This window comes from Podarcis muralis, chromosome 2 (assembly GCF_964188315.1).
Source record: "Podarcis muralis chromosome 2, rPodMur119.hap1.1, whole genome shotgun sequence".
In the NCBI taxonomy this organism is placed as follows: domain Eukaryota; kingdom Metazoa; phylum Chordata; class Lepidosauria; order Squamata; family Lacertidae; genus Podarcis; species Podarcis muralis.
This window is the reverse complement of record NC_135656.1, coordinates 7595607-7616596: the sequence shown is the minus strand read 5'-3', so window position 1 is coordinate 7616596 and position 20990 is coordinate 7595607. Positions and strand designations below refer to the sequence as shown.

The 20990-nt window shown below is 45.5% G+C and overlaps 1 protein-coding gene across 2 annotated transcripts in view; it reads right to left on the bottom strand.

The window, feature by feature from the left end:
• Window positions 1–15487, bottom strand: part of BIN2 (bridging integrator 2) — a 40065-nt gene extending 24578 nt beyond the window's left edge. For both annotated transcript variants that reach the window (XM_028721480.2, XM_077923826.1), the window contains exons 1-4: window positions 15286–15487; window positions 5023–5103; window positions 3250–3304; window positions 1538–1632 (exon numbers count right to left, since the gene is read on the bottom strand). In XM_028721480.2, the coding sequence (XP_028577313.2) occupies window positions 1538–1632; window positions 3250–3304; window positions 5023–5103; window positions 15286–15363 (309 nt within the window). In that variant the 5' untranslated portion in view covers window positions 15364–15487. The remainder of the gene's footprint in view (window positions 1–1537; window positions 1633–3249; window positions 3305–5022; window positions 5104–15285) is intronic.
• Between the last annotated feature and the right edge of the window lie 5503 nt (window positions 15488–20990).

Here is a 20990-nt window from a genome sequence, read left to right as displayed (position 1 = left end):
AATAAAAGGTGACTATATGGATTAGGTGAATCTGTTTGCTGGTCCGCTGTTGCCTTTCTTTTACTTATTTCAGGAGAGGGAAACCAAAGCTTTGTCTCTACATATATATGCTTCGTTACTCAGTGACTGTGAAATCAAAGGGTGAGTTGCATGTGTGAAACAGTTAAATTCAGAAGAAGGCATGATAACAGTCAGAGGTGCTAGGCATCATGTTGAAGATCTGTGTCAAAATTGTTCCTTTAAAGTAGGACTGCCAGAAGTTTGAAGAGGTCCTCTCTATTTGTATAATTAGTTGCTTGACTGTATGTTAGTCAATTAGTGATTAAGTCTGCATATATCTGCAGATATGAGATAAAATGAGATAAAAACATGAGATAAAAACAATCTCTTTTTTAAAAGAGCGTACTCTCTGCTGTTATATCCTGTGACAACAAGCACTCCCTCTGCCTCTCTCACACAAGAGCAAATAACCTCTTTTTAAGATCTTGCTTGCCAACTGCTGCTGTCCTAAGCAATTGTGTCATGTACAGACCCAAGACTAGTCCAGCAGATATTTCTAAAGTTTCTCCTGGATCCACAAGAAAGAAGCTAAGATCTGTCCAGCCCAGGGGTCAGCAAACTTCTTCAGCAGGGGGCCGGTCCACCGTCCCTCAGACCATGTGGTGGGCCAGACTATATTTTGAAAAAAATAATGAACGAATTCCTATGCCCCACAAATAACCCAGAGGTACATTTTAAATAAAAGCACACATTCTACTCATGTAAAAACACGCTGATTCCTGGACCGTCCGCAGGCCGGATTTAGAAGGTGATTTGGCCTTAGTTTGCCTACCCATGGTCTAGCCCTAGTGAAAAGGAAACAGCACTGATTCTCACCTCTACTTCCTGCCTAGGCAAAGCAACAATTGTGGGATTATCACATCTGTTTTGGCCCTTATATTGGGCTAAACCACTCTTAGCTAGTCTCCCACAAAGGATCTCAGGAACTATAGTCAGATATTCCTCTCTTAGAATCCCTACCTAACTCTGCTTTACAGAACTATGGTTCCCAGGGAAGAGAGAATGATTGATAAACTAGTTTAAATCTGAAGCTATACCTGCAATCTTTGCCAGTTGCAATAAGGGTGGACATTTTAAGAAAACCAGGCTCGAGTCTGGTGTCTTGTAGGAGCAGAGGCTGTGAGCTGGAGAAAGCCCTGGCCCAAACCTTACCTCAGCTATGAGCTCACTAGGTGGCCTTGGAGGAGTTGCTGTTGCCTTAGCAATCATCTGGACATGGAAGGTAGAGCACGAGTCTCTTAATCTCAGGATCATGGGTCTGAGTTCCACGTGGGGCAAAAGATTCTTCATTGCAGGGAGTTGGACTAGATGACCCTTGTCCCTTCCAACTCTGCAATTCTATGATAATACTGTTCTATCTTCCAGGAAGGTTGTAAGATTAATTCCAACACTTATGTAATGTTGTAGGAACGCTCATTTTTATTATGAAGTAAAATATGTCCCCGATAACTGGGACTAACAAATGTGCCGCACTCACCTGCACGATGGCTTGCAGTTTTTCATACCCATCCCACTCCTTGCTGTAAATTTCCTGCAGAGTTTCAGACACTTTCTTAGAGCTTTCATGCATCACTGCAAAGGGCAAACAGCAAGATTGATGACTACCTCTCAGTCGTCATTATCAACCCCTGGCCAAGTCAACATCCCCACTGCTGACAGGAATTACTTAAAATATTCAGTCTTCAAGCATGACAGCTCTTCAACGGCACACATTGTTTGTGTACTCAGTTCTTCCAGGTCCCCATGTGGTTGTTTTAAAATCAGGTTACTGGACCCACCTAACCCCTCTCTCCTTTTGGACAGCTTTGTACAGTGAAAATAATATCCGCTAGCTGTGATAAAGAGAGGGAATGACAAGGGCTTCACAAAGGCATGGTGGTGTTTCTCAACCTCATAGGTTAAAACCTCACAGCTTAAAAAAAATAATCTGGCAAAGATGAGCATAAATTGTGGGAGAGGAACTCTATCAGGAGATGACCAGGGACTTCCGGTTCACTGCAGAGGTTAATGATGGTGAGCTCCGTGTCGTTCAGGCAATAGAGTCTTGGGGGTGATTTCCAGGGCTCGGCGCACCCCCCAAAACCCCCATTTTGTTATGTTGAAATTGTTAATAAAAAAACTTTTGTAAAAAGGAGATGACCAGATCTGTAGCAGAATGGTCATAGGAAGTTGTCTTATCATGAGTCAGAGCATTGATGTATCTAGTTTAATACTGTAGAGGTTTCAACCTTTTTGAGTCTATGGCTCCCTCCTACATTCTTTCTGTGGCACCCCTGGGGGGTTCAGGAGCCCAGTTAGGTCCCCCCTTGCCTGCAGAGCTGGCAGCCTCTCACCCTTTTTTGAACACACTCCCTTGTGGAGTGTTCCCTCAGCCTCCTCTCCCCTCTCCTTGGGAGTCCTCTGGGCAACCGCCGCTGCCGCCCCTGGTCTCGGAGCTGCCCCCACCCCACCCCAAAGAGAGGTGCCTCCTCACACTGCCCCACAGCCACCTGGGACTTGTCTGTCCATACTCTATTCCCAACAGCAAGGGCTGGTGGACCGGCTGGCTGGGCTCCCTCTCCCGCTTGCTTGCTTATCCCGGGGCCACCTCAGCTCCTGGCAACCAGCACCCCCTGGCCAATCCCAGAAGCACCATTCGCCTGGGCAGCTTGTAGCCAGGGTTGCTGCAACAAACAGCCGTGAAAGCCTTTGGGAGGCAGAGACACAAGAGGGCATCAGAGAAGGGAGGGAAGGGGAAAGGGACAGAGGCCAGCGTTGACCATCATTCAAGGCACTCCAGGGTGCCACAACACACTGGCTGGAAACCACTGCTGTAGACACTGACTAACATCTCTTCAGGGTTTTAGGCATTACCAGTCATAACCTCCCAGTCTAATCTACTTCTCAGGGCTGTTGTGCAAGGATAAAGGCCCAAGAGATGTTGCCAGGAGCCACTTGACGGAAGGGTGGGATAATTTTCCAGTTTTGGAAAAATGGATAGGTTTGGAGAGGAGCCAACAGTAAGTGGAGCATCTGCTTGAAAAAAACATATCTTGTCAGACAATCTCGCTCTCTCAAGATGGCAAAGCTGATGACCTTTCATCAGAGAGGCAACATCCTGTGATGCAGTTGCACCACGAAGGAACTGCCTTAAGGGGTGGCTGTCGAGGGCTGAAAACGTTACAGGTATTAAGACTTGGCTTTCTGTACCTTGCACAGCACTGAGGAAAACCTTAAGGTCCTTGTAGAGTTTGTGACCTTCAGCCTGGGGGCAAAAGAATAAAGTGAAAAGGGAAGAAGTCATTGCGTCAGATGTCTTATCTGTACATTTCTGTATGCTGCTCCTATTAGTTCACTGAAGAGTCGGACATGTCTAAACGGTTAAACAACAACAAAACACAAGGAGGGGGAGAAACCCCCCCCCCCATATTTTTCGGTCTATAAGACACACCAGACCACAAGACCACAAGTTTTTGGAGGAGGAAAACAAGAAAAAATATATTCTGAATCTCAGAAGCCAGAACAGCAAGAGGGATCGCCGCGCAGTGAAAGCAGCAATTCTTCTTGCTGTTCTGGCTTCTGGGATAGCTGTGCAGCCTGCATTCGCTCCATAAGATGCACACACATTTCCCCTTACTTTTTAGGAGGGAAAAAGTGAGTCTTATAGAGCAAAAAATACGGTAACTAAAGGCAGAAGCCTGTGGATTTATGGGAGTGGTACCATAAAGACAGGACTCCAGAGCCCCCATTCAGCAAAATGGACAGAAGGGTCTCCAAAGGCAGCAGGGTTACTTTATCACATTTTTAAGTAAGCGAAGGAACACCATCGAAAGACAGCCGACCACCACCGCCATAACAGTGTTACGCCCAGAGTCTAAAAACCACCCAGTTGCACCAGTAGTAACACATATTGCCATCTGCACAGTGGAATCCTGTAACCCTAGTAAGTCCACTGTCCAAAATTACCAAAGCGCTCCATCACCTTCAGGGTCTTCATAAACATCACACCTACTGTTGGGGCAAGATTGACTGTGTGTCTGTGTCTCCTCACAATCATTCTTTTTCAATATAACACTTAATTCCCCTTCTTGAGTATCTTTTAAGAAACCCAAAACTTCATAACTAGCTTTCTCTTCCATCTATAGACACCAATCTTCAGGAGATTGTGCCCTATATATTTCAGTACAGTGGTACCTTGGTTCTCAAACTTAATCCGTTCTGGAAGGCCGTTCCAAAACCAATGCATTCCAAAACCAAGGTGCACTTTCCAATAGAAAGTAATGCAAAATGGATTAATCCGTTCCAGACTTTTAAAAACACCCCCTAAAACAGCCATTTAACATGAATTTTACTATCTAACGAGACCACTGATGCATAAAATGAAAGCAATAAACAATGTACTGCAGTCACACAATCAATCAGTCAGTAGCTGAACTGGGTTCCACACAGTCAAAAAACAAAACAAGAAAGAGCCACAAAAACAAAAATGCAAAATAAATAGCGTAAACAGACAGACCTCAGCATAACAATCAAATCGGAAGTGTAACACTCAAAACGGAGCACGTTTGACTTCTGAAAAAGTTCGCAAACCGGAACACTTACTTCCGGGTTTTCAGTGTTTGGGTTCCAAGTTGTTTGAGAACCAAGGCATTTGAGAACCAAGGTACCACTGTAAGCCATGCTTTTTCCTTATTCTCTGTTTCCACCCAGGAACCCACGGGAATGTGGAGAAGTGGCCTAAGCAGAGTATGCTTTATTACAGCAAATTTAGGGCCAAACAAGTCTGTAGACTGAGGCTTGCCAGAATCTTTCATTGTTTGCCTAACTAGAGGGCCTATAAAACCAGGGTCAGATCAACTCCAGATTCAGGTACACTAGAGATGCTAGGAGAATATGGAACAATCCTAAAAATATTACATTCCCCACTACCCCCAAAGTTTCCAGAAAGCAAGGAACAGCTCACTCTCTCGTGTGCAATACAACCTGTTGCTGTTGGAAATTGTATGCGCCCTGTTCAAACTGTTCATCTTTTGTTTCCACTGTTTTCCCCAGTTTCTGCAAAACCTACAGCGACAGGGAAATAAAGAAAGATTGTACAGCATTACAGAGCAAAGCATGTAACTTTACTTGAGCAGTTAAGGCGCAAGACTGATTTTTAAATAAATGCTCCATGGACGTTCTGTTTCCCACAGTGGTGATCTTCAGTCAGTCATCTCTCCCAATGGTTAGGATCTCATGAAGCAAAATAAAGGGCAAGATTTTAAAATATGCTTAATAAAATAAATAGCCTGTTGGTTATATCAAGGAGTGTTGCTCAGTAAGGCTTCTGTCTGGGTAAAATGAAAAGAAACTACAGTGGTACCTCGGGTTAAGTACTTAATTCGTTCCGGAGGTCTGTTCTTAACCTGAAACTGTTCTTAACCTGAAGCACCACTTTAGCTAATGGGGCCTCCTCCTGCTGCTGCTGCGCCGCTGCTGCACGATTTCTGTTCTCATCCTGAAGCAAAGTTCTTAACCTGAGGTAATATTTCTGGGTTTGCGGAGTCTGTAACCTGAAGCGTATGTAACCCGAGGTACCACTTTATTTTCAGCGAGGGTGGGTGAGCTGTGCTAATATTTGCTTGTTCCAAATGGTAGGCCGTCAACTGCTGGGACCATCCGTGTTGGTGACATCATGCAAAACAAAGACACCTGTGCAAAACCTTTCGGGGGGGGGGGGCACATGCTTTCCACACAGATGGTTCCAGATTCAAACACTGGCAGTTTCAGGTAGAGGAAGACCCCCCTTCCTGAAACCTTGCAGAGCTGCTGCTTGTTGGTTGTCAGTGCTACTGAATTAGAAGGATCAGTCACCTGAGGCTGCTTTATGCATGTTCTTCCTGCTTCAGGTGGTGCCAACATGGTACCTGTGAGCTCACCTGTATCCCCAGAGGCTGTCCCCAGCACCTGGAGGGTCAGTCTCTCCCACTGCTGAAATTAAATCTGAAAAAAACACCACTGTAACCAATAGAATAGGCCGCAGGTCATGTGTGTGGTGGCCATGACTATTTTGCAAATGTGCCCGTTTTCCTGCATACCCCTTTCTTGAGGGACCTTATCAAAACCAAGAGCCAGTGTGGTGTAGTGGTTAAGAGCGGTAGACTCGTAATTTGGTGAACCGGGTTCGCTTCCCCACTCCTCCACATGCAGCTGCTGGGTGACCTTGGGCCAGTCACACTTCTTTGAAGTCTCTCAGCCCCACTCACCTCACAGAGTCTTTGTTGTGGGGGAGGAAGGGAAAGGAGAATGTTAGCCGCTTTGAGACTCCTTAAAGGGAGTGAAAGGCGGGATATCAAATCCAAACTCTTCTTCTTCTTCTTCTTCTTCTTCTTAAAGCACTGCAGGAGAAATGTTCTTTGGCGAAGCTGCTGCCTTCTCAGCGACTTTTAATACCCTCGGCCATACACTAGTGGTCAAAATTGTGGAAACCTTTTGGAAAAAGTGTATTTCTGAGGTTTGATGGCTCATAACACCACCTTTATTTGGAGTAATACGAAAAAATATATCTATATCTATGGAAAGATAATTTAATGAAGAATGTAATGCAACAAAGTTTGTTCAATTATCTGTATTCTATCAAAAGTTATAGCCAAATAACCAGAAAAAGGAAGCGCAATCTGCTTAGGTTGATATGCCGAGCTTGTCTTCATTTGAATGTAGCCAATGAGCATGAGTGTTTAGAGAGCCAATCAGGTGTTATGAGCCATCCAACCTCAGAAATACACTTTCCTCAAAAGGTTTCCACAATTTTGGCCACTAGTGTAGTATCCTTCTGCGTGTCCTTGCTATGATGGGGATTGTTTTGCAATGGCTCAAGTTTTCAAGTTGCAATGAGGCCTCAGAAGGTAGCGCTTGTGCTCATCCCTTTGGTCTATGGCAGGGGTCCTCAAACTTCTTCAGCAGGGGGCCGGACCACTGTCCCTCAGACCTTGGGGGGGGGGGGCCTGGGCTATATTTTGAAGGAAAAAAATGAACGAGGGACGATGAGCAAAAGGGCTCCGGAGAGGGGCTGCTTTAAATGGTGGCCGCTCGAGAGGGGCGCTCAGCCAACTGCAGCTTCTGTGTTTTGCGAGCGGCAGGGGCTGCTGGTGGCGGCGGAGGAGGGACGATGAGTGGTGTGCGAAAGGGCTCCAGAAAGGGGCTGGCACCAACAAAGCCCAGCCCCCTTCCTCCTCTAGGCAGGGCAGGGAGAAGCCAGGAGGAGGGAGGGAGGAGGAGCTGCCACCGCCGTGTGAGGGAGAGGGAGAGGGAGAGGAGAGAATGCGCATGCTGGCGATCCACGTGCTGGTTATCCATGCGGCGATTCCTGGACCATCCATTGGCTAGATTGAGAAGGCAATTGGGCTGGATCCGGCCCGTGGGCCTTAATTTGCCGACCCATGGTCTATGGCATGGGTAGGCAACCTAAGGACCGGGGGCCAGATCCAGCCCAATCGCCTTCTAAATCCGGGTCCACAGACAGTCCAGGAATCAGCATGTTTTTACATGAGAATGTGTCCTTTTATTTAAAATGCGTCTCTGGGTTATTTGTGGGGCCTGTCTGGTGTATTTACATGAGTAGAATGTGTGCTTTTATTTAAATTGCACCTCTGGGTTATTTGTGGGGCATAGGAATTCATTTATATTTTTTTCCCAAAATATAGTCCGGCCTTCCACAAGGTCTGAGGAACAGTGGACCGGTCCCCTGCTGAAAAAGTTTGCTGACCCCTGGTCTATGGGGTCCTGCAGGGTTCAATTGTGTCTCCTATGCCTACAGGAAACCTCTGAGAGAGATTGCCTGGGAGAGTGCATGGATTTTCAGAAGCCTGTCAGTGGTTATTAGCCAGAGTTATGCTACGGTTACAGTCAGACGCAGTGTGCTTCTGAAGACAGACGTATGGGCAGTGCTATTGTGCTCAGGTTCTGCTTGTGGGTTTTTCAAAGGCATCTGGTCAGTCACAGTGAGAACAGAATGCCAGACTGGCTTGCTCCATCAGGCTCATCTTCTGCTCTTGGGTCTGTAGTTGGTGTAATAGAATAGATTGTATAGCTGTGGAGCCGCTGTGCATTTCCAGAGACAAGCTGTGTTCGGAGACCAGGGAACAAGCAGACTGTCCCCATTCCTGCAGCTATATTGAAATGTACGTGTGTGAGGAAAGGAAGCTAATTTTTGCACACCCAGTTCCACTCCCCTGACAGTACTGAGATGATGTTCCTACGAATCTCCCAGCTTAAAATAATTGTGCAAGCCGTAACAATCCCACAATGCATTTGCTGGCTTAGCTAGCACTTCCTTTTTGCAGGAGTGAATGTTGCTTGGGGGGTGTGTGTGTGCGCCTGACACTGTCAAAGAAGGAATGTGCTTTCTCCCACCATGTCAACAACAGCCTCTCCAGGCACCCAGGGCTAGAATGTGACACTCCCTGCCTTCAGAAACATCCCCTTTTTTGCGGTTTCCTTCCCCTCCCTGCTTCCATCTGGTATTTTCAATTATGATTACACAGAAACCAAACAAAAACACACACATGCACTCATCTTCCTATGAGGATTTCCTTCAGCATTTATCAGGACCAACAGACTGGTTACTGGGAGGGTTAAAGGAAACCAACCGGTTTAGCCCCACCCACACAAAATGTATTTTTTAAAATTATTATTATTAACCTTCTTTTTGCCATGGCAACTCAAAACGACTTACTAAAAATGGGGGGGGGGGCACATTAAAACTCCCCACCCACTCTAAAAGGCCATAATTAAAAGCCAAATGCCTGGTTAAAAAGGAATGTTTTTGCCTGGCTCCTGAAGATATGTGACAATGGTACCAGGTAACCTTGCCTGGGGAGAGCATTCCACTAATGAGGAGCCACCACTGAAATGGCCCATTCTCATGTGGCCACCTTCCGGTTCTCTGGTGGAGAGGGTACGTGAGGAAGGGTCTCAGATAATGATCACAGGGTCTAGGTCAGTTCACTATGGTTCTCTTTGGACTTGGCAGGTATATAGATATAGCAGGTTAGCCACAAAAGAACACAGGAACTGACTTTCTGGAGCTGAAAAAGGTCCCATTAGGTATGTCGGGAAAGATGGAGGGCACAAGGAGAAGGGGACGACAGAGAACGAGATGGTTGGACAGTGTTCTCGAAGCTACAAACATGAGTCTAACCAAACTGCGGGAGGCAGTGGAAGACAGGAGGGCCTGGCGTGCTCTGGTCCATGGGGTCACGAAGAGTCGGACACGACTAAACAACAACACAACAGGTATAGAATTCTGTTTCCAGCAGTGGCCGGACATGTGTTTCTGCATGTTCACAAGGCATGAGGTTTCCTGTTGTGTCTGTGGCCACAGCAGGCCCCAACAGAGGCCCGGTGGCAGAGGTGCAGGCCTTGGTGGCACACCAGCATGGGAACATACACACCCATTGCTGTGCCGTCATGACATTATGATGTGATGTCATGATGGTGTGGCATGGAGTGCCCAGTCTGCCGGCCAAGTTGGTTCCGCCATCCTTTGGCCTGCCTCTTTCCCACCAGCCGTCCCAAGCGGAGTTCCAGGTATGTCTCATAGTAGCAGAAGTAAGGCATGCTCAGAAGTACCAGGGATAGAATTCAGAGAAGCTGCTGCATATGCTTTAGCGGAAATTGCAATGACAGCGTGGGTCTCCGGGTTGCAACCTGACAAACCTAATCTGCGAATGCTCTGTAGGGCAGGCAATACTTTTTAGCACGCTAACAGAACTGTCACCTGGTTTTGTGGCTGAGAACAAAACAAGTAGCTTATCTGCTGTTTCCCACAACTCTGTAGGTATAGAACAATGCTAGAATCACACCGGCTGAGAAAGCAACAAATCCCACAGGCAGCCAATTAAATGTCTGCCAACAGTTATGAGATCCACGGTTATTTGTTTCCCAGTCTAAGTAGCAAACTTTGTTGCACTTGCAGGTTATGCCGTTTGGGTGCATGACTCTTTGTGGCTTCCTGCAAAGGATTCTACAGTAGCTTTGTTGAGGCTTTAACTAATAATAATAATAATAATAATAATAATAATAATAATAATAATTTTTATTTATACCCCACCCTCCCCAGGCGAGGCCGGGCTCTGGGCGGCTAACAAGCAATAATAAAAACAAGTTGAATGAATACAACTTAAAAACAAGATTAAAATACAACATTAAAATATAGAAACATTAAAATATTAAAATACAGCCTCATCACAGGAGGAGAAAGGAAAAAGAAAAAAGAAAGAGGGGGAGGGAATCAAATTGGCTCCAAGCCAAAGGCCAGGCGGAACAACTCTGTCTTACAGGCCCTGCGGAAAGAAATCAGATCATGCAGGGCCCTGGTCTCATGAGGCAGAGCGTTCCACCAGGCCGGGGCCAGTGTGGAAAAGGCCCTGGCTCTGGTTGAAGCTAATCTAACTTCCTTAGGGCCTGGGACCTCTAAAAAGGTAAAGGTACCCCTGCCCGTACGGGCCAGTCTTGACAGACTCTAGGGTTGTGCGCCCATCTCACTCAAGAGGCCGGGGGCCAGCGCTGTCCGAAGACACTTCCGGGTCACGTGGCCAGCGTGACAAAGCTGTATCTGGCGAGCCAGAGCCGCACACGGAAAGCCGTTTACCTTCCCGCTAGCGGTCCCTATTTATCTACTTGCACCCGAAGGTGCTTTCGAACTGCTAGGTTGGCAGGCGCTGGGACCGAACAACGGGAGCGCACCCCGCCGCAGGGATTCGAACCGCCGACCTTTCGATCGGCAAACCCTAGGCACTGAGGCTTTTACCCACAGCGCCACCCGCGTCCCTTCCTGGGACCTCTAGGGTGTTGCTATTTATGGACCTTGAGGCTCTCCGTGGGGCATACCGGGAGAGGTGGTCCCGTAGGTACGAGGGAGAGAAACTTTAGGAGAAACTTCCTAATGATATGAGCCATTTGACAGTGGAACAGATTGCCACTGGAAGTGGCGGGCCCTCCCCTCTTTGCTGGAGATGATTTTGCTAAGGTTGGGTGGCCATCTGTCAGGGATGTGGCATAGTAGTTGCATAATGCATTGCATATTCTGTACTGAGCAGGGGCCTGGGCTGAATGACCTCTAAGATCTCTTCTGACTGTAATTTTGTTCTTAGCTCCCCTCGTGACCCCGGGGAGAGGGAAAGACCAGTTCCCCCATAATTTAGCCATAACTTGTCTTCTCGCAGGATGGCAGGGCATTATGATCAAATGCCAAATGGCCAAATCATCTTGTTCATTTTTGAAAGGAACCTCCCTTTTTAAAATAGTGCAACGATGGGGACGATGGGGAGGCAAGGCTAGATTTAAGGGCAGACCCAGCTAACCACTCTACAACTCGGAAGGCAGATTTTGGGAGGCCATCACCCCGATTCTATTTCTGGTTGAACCCTAGCACAGCATTTCCTCTTGGATCCATTAAGTGGCAGTAAGTAAACAGACGAGAGGACAGGTCTCTAGGGAACTCCACTGGTCTGGCACATGACTAATACATGGAGAAAAACACGAATGTTCAATGCTGCACTTCTAAAAATAATATTTAAAAGGCAGTCAGTCAGTGTGAAGCCTCCCAGGGGGAGGGCAAGGTGCAGCTAAGCCAGCTATGATGTGCATGCCTGTCACTTAAATTTCCAAGTCTGGAACACAGCCTGAGAATTAATTGTGAATACCCAACTGTGTCCCCAACTCCATACTTCTGTTAGAAGCTGGTGAATGCCCAATTTCAACTAAAGCATGGTGGGCTGCCCTAAAACATTGGCTCAGGATTTCAGTGCTTGATCTAGGGAAGGGTTTGTACCAACACCTGACCAATGAGGAGTTTGTCAGCAAATGGCAGAAAACCATGGCTAGAAAAGCCACCTCTATTGTTCTGTCACCCCCCCAACTTTATTACCTGGGTTATGAAGGCGCCCTAAAGACGTTAAAGCAACGATTATGGGATAATGCACACAGAGACTTGTGATCTCGATCACACGCAGTCTGTAGTCTGCTGGCAGTAGGAGTTCAATATGGGTATGTCTTTAAGTTAACATCTTACATTAAAAACCTGACAGTACCAAATTATCGAAGGCTTTTCACCAAAGCCAGACTAAACGTCTTTCCTTCTGCAGTGTTGGATGGCAGGTTGAGAGGAGTTCCCTACCAGGACAGATTTTGCTCGTGTGCTCAAGACATCGATTCCCTAAAACATATTTTGCTGCACTGTGCAAAATATGAGCAAGCCAGGGCTGAACTGATATTACCCTTGCTGGTACCTTTCCTGGGAAAATCAGAGGCTCGCTATGTCAGGTTCCTATTGGAAGACCGGACAAACGCCAGAACATTAGCAGTGGCAAAGTTTTTATCGGTGGTTGAAAGAACCAATGATCCCTATCTTTTGAACAAAATGCTTGTTTAACCTGGAGGTAGGCTGTATGAATTGTGCATTGCTTTATAACAATTTGTTGGGTCTCTGGATCGTAATAAAGATTGATTTGATTTGATAATTGTGAACCCTGTTCCATATTACACCAGTTCACCCTTAGTGCATCCTGCAAGGAAGACCTGCAACAAAATGCTGCAGTGCAGAGAGTGCTCCTGTCCTGAGCTTGGGCCAGCCATGTCCCTTTCCCAGATAACTCCCTTCCAAGCCCACCCAGTTTCTGATTGCTCCTTCTCAACAGTCAGCCAGCATTCTGTGCTTACTGAACATACTCAGTTTTCATTGGGCTGTTTTGAGGGTTCGCCCCTCCCTTCAAGGGTTTTTCCAGAACATTTGCACTTCTGCAAACCTGAGACTTCTGCCGCCTCTCTCCTGTGCAGCGATGGTGCCGCCTTGCCTACATTATGATCCGGGGTGGGAAAATCTGTGTATTTTGGTTCCTCTCCGTTTATCTTGTTCCAGTCTTACATTGAATTCTCTGCATTTCTGCATTAGTTTGTGCAGTTAGTGAAATCCCGCCCATATGTGCATTTTAGCATGATAGACACATTTTTGAAAGCAACGTCCCCTAATATAATGCATTCTATATGCACACATTTTGGTAATATGCATTATTTGGTTGGAGAACTGCATTACAAAAGCTGGAGAACTGCGAACTTTGAAGAGCAGCTGTGTTTCTGTCTGCAAATTGTTCTGGAAAGTGAGAATTCGGTACCCTCACACTAAAATCCAAACCAAACCGATTTTTCTACCCCATCCCTAATAAGGATCCACACTTGGGGGATGAGTTTTTAGGTTCAGTTTGGTATTAGAGATTGAGGATCTAAATTTAATCTTTCGTGTAATCTCATGTCTCTTGCATTCAGGTTAAACCTTAGTAATGACATGACCAGGTCATTTAAACCAAATAATGGCTGTTCTGACTACTCAGCCACCGTCTCCTAGACACCACCGGCAGAAGGCAAGTTAGGTGAGGAAGCAGACAAAGGAGAAAGCTATGTAGAAAATGTCCTACGTAAGAAATGTCCTTCTGAGTAGAACACTTTACTGTGCTTGATGAAATTTGGCATGGCTGGCAGGTGTCAGATAAAATCGAACCAGGGGTGTATAGGAGGGGAACCCCAACATTATGTGTTACATGTTTTGAGGCCTTTGTAAAGGAAGAGAGCCATACTTAGCACAAAGGTTCTTTCTTTGAAAATATGACTTTCTCTAAGTGACTCAACACCCCTCCCCTAAGATTTCTCCCTGTCCAATGTTTGTGCCAATGAGCAAACACTTGACCTGCCTCATACCTAAAGTTCTTGGGCACACGACTAGGGTTGCCATATTTCAAAAAGTAAAATCCCCCCAAAACAGTTGAGCTTTTTATTTATTTAGGAGATGCAAAATGCAGCTGTTTTCCCTGCTTTCTCCATCGCGTTGCCATGCATCTGGGACATTCAGCAAAATTCCCCCGTGACACCATTTTTACACCCGAACACCAGGACATGTTAGGAATTATCCTGACTTATGGCAAGCCAACACATGGCAGAATTCTGTCCCTTCTCACAGAATTGAGGCAACAGCTGCTCAGCTATAACTATACGAAAGAGTCTAATGTTTGTAACGGTGACTATATAACATAGGAATGGTGGTTCAAGCAAAATGACAAACCATTACACTGGACTCACCATTTCATACAGTTATTTGTACAATGAATGACTGGAGGAAAAACCCATCTTTATCAGATATTTATATCCAGTGCTTTTTTCTGGGGGGACGCAGGGCGTATGCATACCCCTAAACACTTTGTGAATCTAAATTGCAGGGCAGTATTTCAATATGAGTAGGGAAATGAGAGTATCCCAAAACACTATTTTTTAATAAAAAAGCACTGTTTATATCCTTTCGACAGAGGGGACAAAAGACTGGTTAAAGCAGGGTTTGGCAACCTAAGACAACATTGGCCCATGGGGTTGTTTAACCGGCCCCCGAGCCACCCCTGAACCGAGCCGCCTGCTCGGCGAGTCCCTGCGTGCTGCGCTAAACTGGCGCAGCGCAGCATGGGGACTCGCTTCCACGGCGCTGGGAATCGTGTCTGCACAGACGCAGGAAATCGCAGACGCGCGTGATCCGGCCCACAGAGGGAACTCCACTGGAGTGAACAGGCTCAGGTGAGGTAAACCTTGCTGACCCCTGAGTTAAAGTACAGTGGTACCTCAGGTTAAGTACTTAATTCGTTCTGGAGGTCCATACTTAACCTGAAACTGTTCTTAACCTGAAGCACCACTTTAGCTAATGGGGCCTCCCGCTGCCGCCGCGTGATTTCTGTTCTCATCCTGAAGCAAAGTTCTTAACGTGAAGCACTATTTCTGGGTTAGCGGAGTCTGTAACCTGAAGTGTTTGTAACCCGAAGCGTATGTAACCTGAGGTACCACTGTATATGTGTGTGTGAAGACACCTAATTTACATTAAAACAGTTTTGCGTACCTTATTGCAACACAGACCAATATATAAGGCAGGGGTGGAGAACACTGTAGGGAGCTCAACAAACAAACTCACAGCCAGCTTGGCCAGTGATCTGGAATGATGGGAGTTGGAGTCTGGCAACATCTGAATGGCCACACAGGTACCCCACCCTGATGTATGACATTCAAAACTGGACTGGAACAATCCATACAAGAGGCAGGGAACCCCCCTTCCCCTCCTCCCAATTTTGTCTAATCTCTGCTTTCTGAGATACATTTTTGGAGAAGTGAAAGAGCAGGCCATCTATGCGCCCCTCCCAAAGCGTTACTAAAGTAAACGAAACCTCTCTGTCACGGTACCTTCTCTTGGGCTCGGCTGAATTGCTTTTGGACCCGCTTCGCAAACAACCCAGCGCCTCCAGTCTTGCCCTCTGCCATGGCTGCGTCTAGTTGTGCAGATTCTTTTTTCAGCACCCAGTTGTGGTTTAATTCTTTCTTCTTCTTTTTTTTAACTTCCGTGGAAGGAAGTTTAAGAAAGGGGTGTCAGCTGTCACCAGGCTTGGCATCCGTTTAACCATCAGTTTTGGGGCGTGTGTGTCTCCTCAGCTGAATGCTGGGTAAGCGAGGCTTTCTTCACAGGAACAGAACAGCAGCAACTTGTTAAAATCGGCATTTCATCCGTTTCAAAGTTATTTTGCAATTCTGAGACTGTGAGGTACACTCACATCCTCTTCTTCTGCAAAGCGAGTGTTCTAATGGCTGTTTTACTCTCAGATATGTGAAGTATTTTGAAATGGATGAAGTGCTGATTGAAACATGTTTTATTATTGTGCGATATGTTGCAATCTGCCCTGTGGCCTTGCAGTGAAGTAAAGGTAAAGGGACCCCTGACCATTAGGTCCAGTTGTGACCGACTCTGGGGTTGCGGCGCTCATCTCGCTTTATTGGCTGAGGGAGCTGGCGTACAGCTTCCGGGTCGTGTAGCCAGCATGACTAAGCCGCGTCTGGCGAACCAGAGCAGCGCACGGAAACGCCGTTTACCTTCCCGCCGGAGCAGTACCTATTTATCTACTTGCACTTTGACATGCTTTCAAACTGCTAGGTTGGCAGGATCTGGGACCGAGCAACGGGAGCTCACCCCGTCGCGGGGATTCAAACCGCCAACCTTCTGATCGGCAAGTCCTAGGCTCTGTGGTTTAACCCACAGCACCACCCGTGTCCCTTGCAGTGAAGACCTAGGTACAAATGCTGGAAAATAAGGTGGAAGTGAAATGACTTGCTAGATCAGGCCGAAAAGGTCAAATTCTGGATTTGTGTCTAGAAATTGTGTCTAGAAATGTCTCTCAGTGCGTGCTTGCTTGCTTGCTTTATTTATTTATTTCCCAAAAATGTTTCAAAGGTGGTATAGGACAGATCTCTCTCTCTCATAATAATTTTTTTATGTTCATAGTAGCAAGAATGTATACACAACTATCTAAAAAAATAATGTTCTAAACAACTTCAAATTATATCAAGGGTGCCTCTAGACTGTCAGCATTCTGTGGAAGAGATCCAAGCGTATCCTGGGAAATTTTGGTTTGCACAAGTAAAGTGGATTAATGGGCTCAGAGCACTGGAAAGTGTGGAATGGACAAACGATTAATAGGAAGATGTATAAAACACCAAGCAAGCAGATCTGGAGGAATATAGGATGAAGGCTCCTTTTCATGTAACAGGTCAGAACAAAAGTTTAGTAAAGAGCATCTATAACCTAATGCCTGTATAAGAGTTGTCCACCAAATCAGGATGAATGCTCAATAAATAGGTTATCTGGAGGAACCTAAATTCCATGTAGGGTACAGCAGAAAATGGGCAAAAGCTCTCTTAAAAAGGAAAGTTTTTAGTAGCAGCAGTACTGATGTTGACAGAAATCAGATATCGTTTGTGTGCTTGTTTACGTTCAACCTGGATGTTTGGAGTCAAATATTAGGAGCAGCAGAAACAGGAATTATTTCACCTTTCTGGTGGTAGAATTTTGGAGGTTCTTGGCACAAAGCAGCAGAGTGAGTTGTTAATAGCCAATAGAGTCTTAATTGCTCAATTTTGGGAGGACACTGGCCATATAGTTATTTTAATAAACTCATTTCTAAAATGTAGGGAGAAGAGAGTCAGAATGTTGAATATTTGAACAATAGAGCCAGGGTAAATTAGTGGTTAGGGACGCGGGTGGCGCTGTGGGTAAAAGCCTCAGCGCCTAGGGCTTGCCGATCGAAAGGTCGGCGGTTTGAATCCCCGTGGCGGGGTGCGCTCCCGCTGCTCGGTCCCAGCGCCTGCCAACCTAGCAGTTCGAAAGCACCTTAGGGTGCAAGTAGATAAATAGGGACCGCTTACTGGCGGGAAGGTAAACGGCGTTCCGTGTGCTGCGCTGGCTCGCCAGATGCAGCTTTGTCACGCTGGCCACGTGACCCGGAAGTGTCTCCGGACAGCGCTGGCCCCCGGCCTCTTGAGTGAGATGGGCGCACAACCCTAGAGTCTGTCAAGACTGGCCCGTACGGGCAGGGGTACCTTTACCTTTTTAAATTAGTGGTTAGAATGCGTTGGAGTAGGAATGGTGAGACTCGTGTTCAAATTCCCACTCAGCCAGGAAGCTCATTGTGTAACTTGGGGTCAATCACAACCTCACAGCCTAAACCAGGGGTCCGCAAACATTTTCAGCAGGGGGCCAGTCCACTGTCCCTCAGACCATCTGGTGGGCTGGACTATATTTTGAAGAAAAAAATGAACAAATTCCTATGCCCCACAAATAACCCAGAGATGCATTTTTAAATAAAAGGACACATTCTACTCATGTAAAAACATGCTGATTCCCGGACCGTCCACGGGCCAGATTTAGAAGGTGATTGGGCCGGATCCGGTCCCTGGGCCTTAGTTTGCCTACCCATGGCCTAAACCTTTCTCACAGGATTGTTGTGAGGATAAATTAGGGGAGCCCGTTGAAGGAGGAATGGAATAAAGATGTTAAACAAACCCACAAAAATTGTTCTTGGAATTTTATAGTATTTTAAAAAATCAGTCAAAATTCATAAAGGCATCAAAATTATATTAATGCATATAATACACACATCTGCATCAATATAATTTTGATGCCTTTATGAATTTGGGTTGGGAAATAGCTTTGCATATTTTGTGTGCTTTTTGCTTTGTGTGTATTGTAATGAAAGAGATTACTGATAATAAGGTTGCTCAGAAACTTCCAGTATGTAGGGAGGGGGAATTGCGAGACAAACCATATTGGGTAGAACCCAACATTTCACAAGCAGACTTCTGCTCATGCAATGGGACTTCACCTTTTCCCCCTCCCCCCTGCCTTGCCCCCCAAATGTACTCTAGAGGAGGGTCCCTCCTAACTCTTTGGAAAAGATTTTGCTGGTTTGGGGGTGCTGCAGGGAAAGGAAGGTGAAGTCCCACTGTGCAAGCAGAAGTCTGTTCCACTCATGCATAGACAGCTCTAGGTACCACCCCAAAAACAGATGACTTGCTCAGATATGGCCATTTTGCAATTTCCCTATATTATTGATATTTTGATTTTAGAGTCTATGTACAATCAACTGCTGTATAGAATCAACTACAGTGGTACCTCAGGTTACAGACGCTTCAGGTTACAGACTCCGCTAACCCAGAAATAGTACCTCGGGTTAAGAACTTTGCTTCAGGGTGAGAACAGAAATCGCATGGTGGCAGCATGGCGGCAGCGGCAGGCCCCATTAGCTAAAGTGGTGCTTCAGGTTAAGAACAGTTTCAGGTTAAGTACAGACCTCCAGAACGAACTAAGTTCTTTACCCGAGGTACCACTGTTCTACAAAATAAAGAAGGAACAAAGTAGTCCAATATACAGTTTTATTTTTCCGTGAGGTTGCAGTTTTCCACCATTGGAACTTGCTGGGAAATGGCATTAACCTCCGGTACAAATTTAGTTTGGTTTGAGGAAGTTACCTGAAAGAAGAACTTACAGGGGGGGGGGGGATTCTTATGAAGTCAAACACTATTAAAGAAGAAGAAGAAGAAGAAGAAGAAGAAGAAGAAGAAGAAGCAGCAGCAGCAGCAGCAGCAGCAGCAGCAGCAGCAGCAGCAGCAGCAGCCAAAAACCCACCAACACCCAGGGTTGGGGTAAAGGGAACTGTAGTTGTGGGAGCAGACAAAGGCTTGAGGTTGTGCAGTAGCAAACAAGTTGAGCATCTCTGCAGATGAAAGTTGTGTTTTATGGTAGTCCACACTGTTATGTACTGAAGTTCTCATCCTGGGCCAGTAGGGGGGTTACTGTAGATAGTTTTCACTCAGGTCCACGTCAGTTATTTTAGGCGGGAAACCCTGGGTTGTTGTTGCTACAATGTTGACAGCCGGCTGCCTATAAAAGCAGGCCGGCTGAGCTGTTTGCTGTTCAGTTCTGTTCCAGCTTACAAAATAAAGAGCTGCTCTGGAGAAATCGCTGTGTCGTCTGCCATGTCTACCCACTATTCAACACACACCTTGACCTGTGGGTTGTATTCCGGGGCTCAAGGACCTTACCTCCTCCTCCTCCTCCTCCTCCTCCCATAAATTGATAGATTGCCACTAGAATATCTGCATTTTGTGAAGAATGCTGGGTACCCTTTTTTTATTTTTTAAAAAGACAAATCATGATAATGATGATGGACCAAGCTAAAATGGTGAAAATGACCGGGAATATCAGAAACTAAGAAGATAGAAACTTTAACAAGGAATGGGGAAAATTATAAGTTATCTAAGAGAACACTGAAAACAACTAAAAACTTTGGCAGGATCATAGCAACACTTGTAATCTATGAAAAACTAAGGTAAAAAAGGATTTTTAAGAAAAATGGAGCAATTATAAAATTGCAGTAGAAACGTTTGACAATGCAAACCATGGAGCGGGGGGAATCCTATATCTTAATGATTATTGTTTAAATTGTAATGTATATTGTAAAACTGAATATATATTTTTTTAAATAAAAAAGACAAGTCATAACAGTTACTTGGGGGTGGTAAACCATGGCAGTTAAACTTAACAAAGTTTGAGTATTGGAAGATACAAGACTTACCCACTCTGGAAGAACGGCAGACGAAGTTGATTGACTGTATGGGATTGGCAGAAATGACTGGCAGAATTCTCAACCAGGGAGAAGAGTCGGCAGAAGAAGATTGGAAGAAATTTAAGGACTATTTACAGAAATATTGTAATATTAATGAATCTTGAATGATGTTGGATTGAAATTAAGTGGTTTCTAGCTGTAATGGTAAAAGAATATGGGAAAAAATAATAATGGTTTTTTATATGTAATGTTTAATATATACTAATTTAATAGGTTGAATAGAAAATAAGGGGTTAGTTAGCTGTAATGCTAGGAGATAAGGATTTGCTGGACAAATAATTGGAACTAGAAAGCAAGAAGGGGAGGTACGAGGAAGTCAGGGAAATATGGTATTGAAAGTAAGTTCTGAAATGTATCTGTTTATAATATTTTTTTCTTTTTACATTTTTCTTTTTGTTTGTATAAAATGGAAAACTTCAATAAAAATTTTATTTAAAAAAAATAAACTTAGCAAAGTTTGTAGTGCATAGACTCTGCGTGACAAAGCAAAAGGAAACAGCAAGCTTCTGATGTGATCCTGGAGCCCACCCAGTTTCTCCCAGCCAGTGGACAGGGGCTCCTGGGTGGGGGGCAGCAGCTTTGGGAAGGAGGCAGTTGGGTTCTAGGAGTCCTCACATCTCTTGCCCGAAGCCTTACAAGTCTTTCCTCTTGTTGCTTTCTTCAGGCAAGCTTTTGGGTAGGTTAGAATCCACCAGTTTCAGCCCGCCTTCATTCATAGCCAATTGTTGTGACTTTGGATTTATTGTACAACAGCGACCACCTTAGCTGGGGCATTTAGGGGACTAGTGAGCACATTCTAAAGTTTGAGCTAAGATTGGCCAGAGGCGCAGTCTCGAAACCAGGCCCTAGTACTTTGTAGGAGCTATAGTAGAAGCAACTCTAACTCTGGGTCCTCCCCCTGCCAGAGATGTAACAGGGATTATTGTTGGGCAGGAT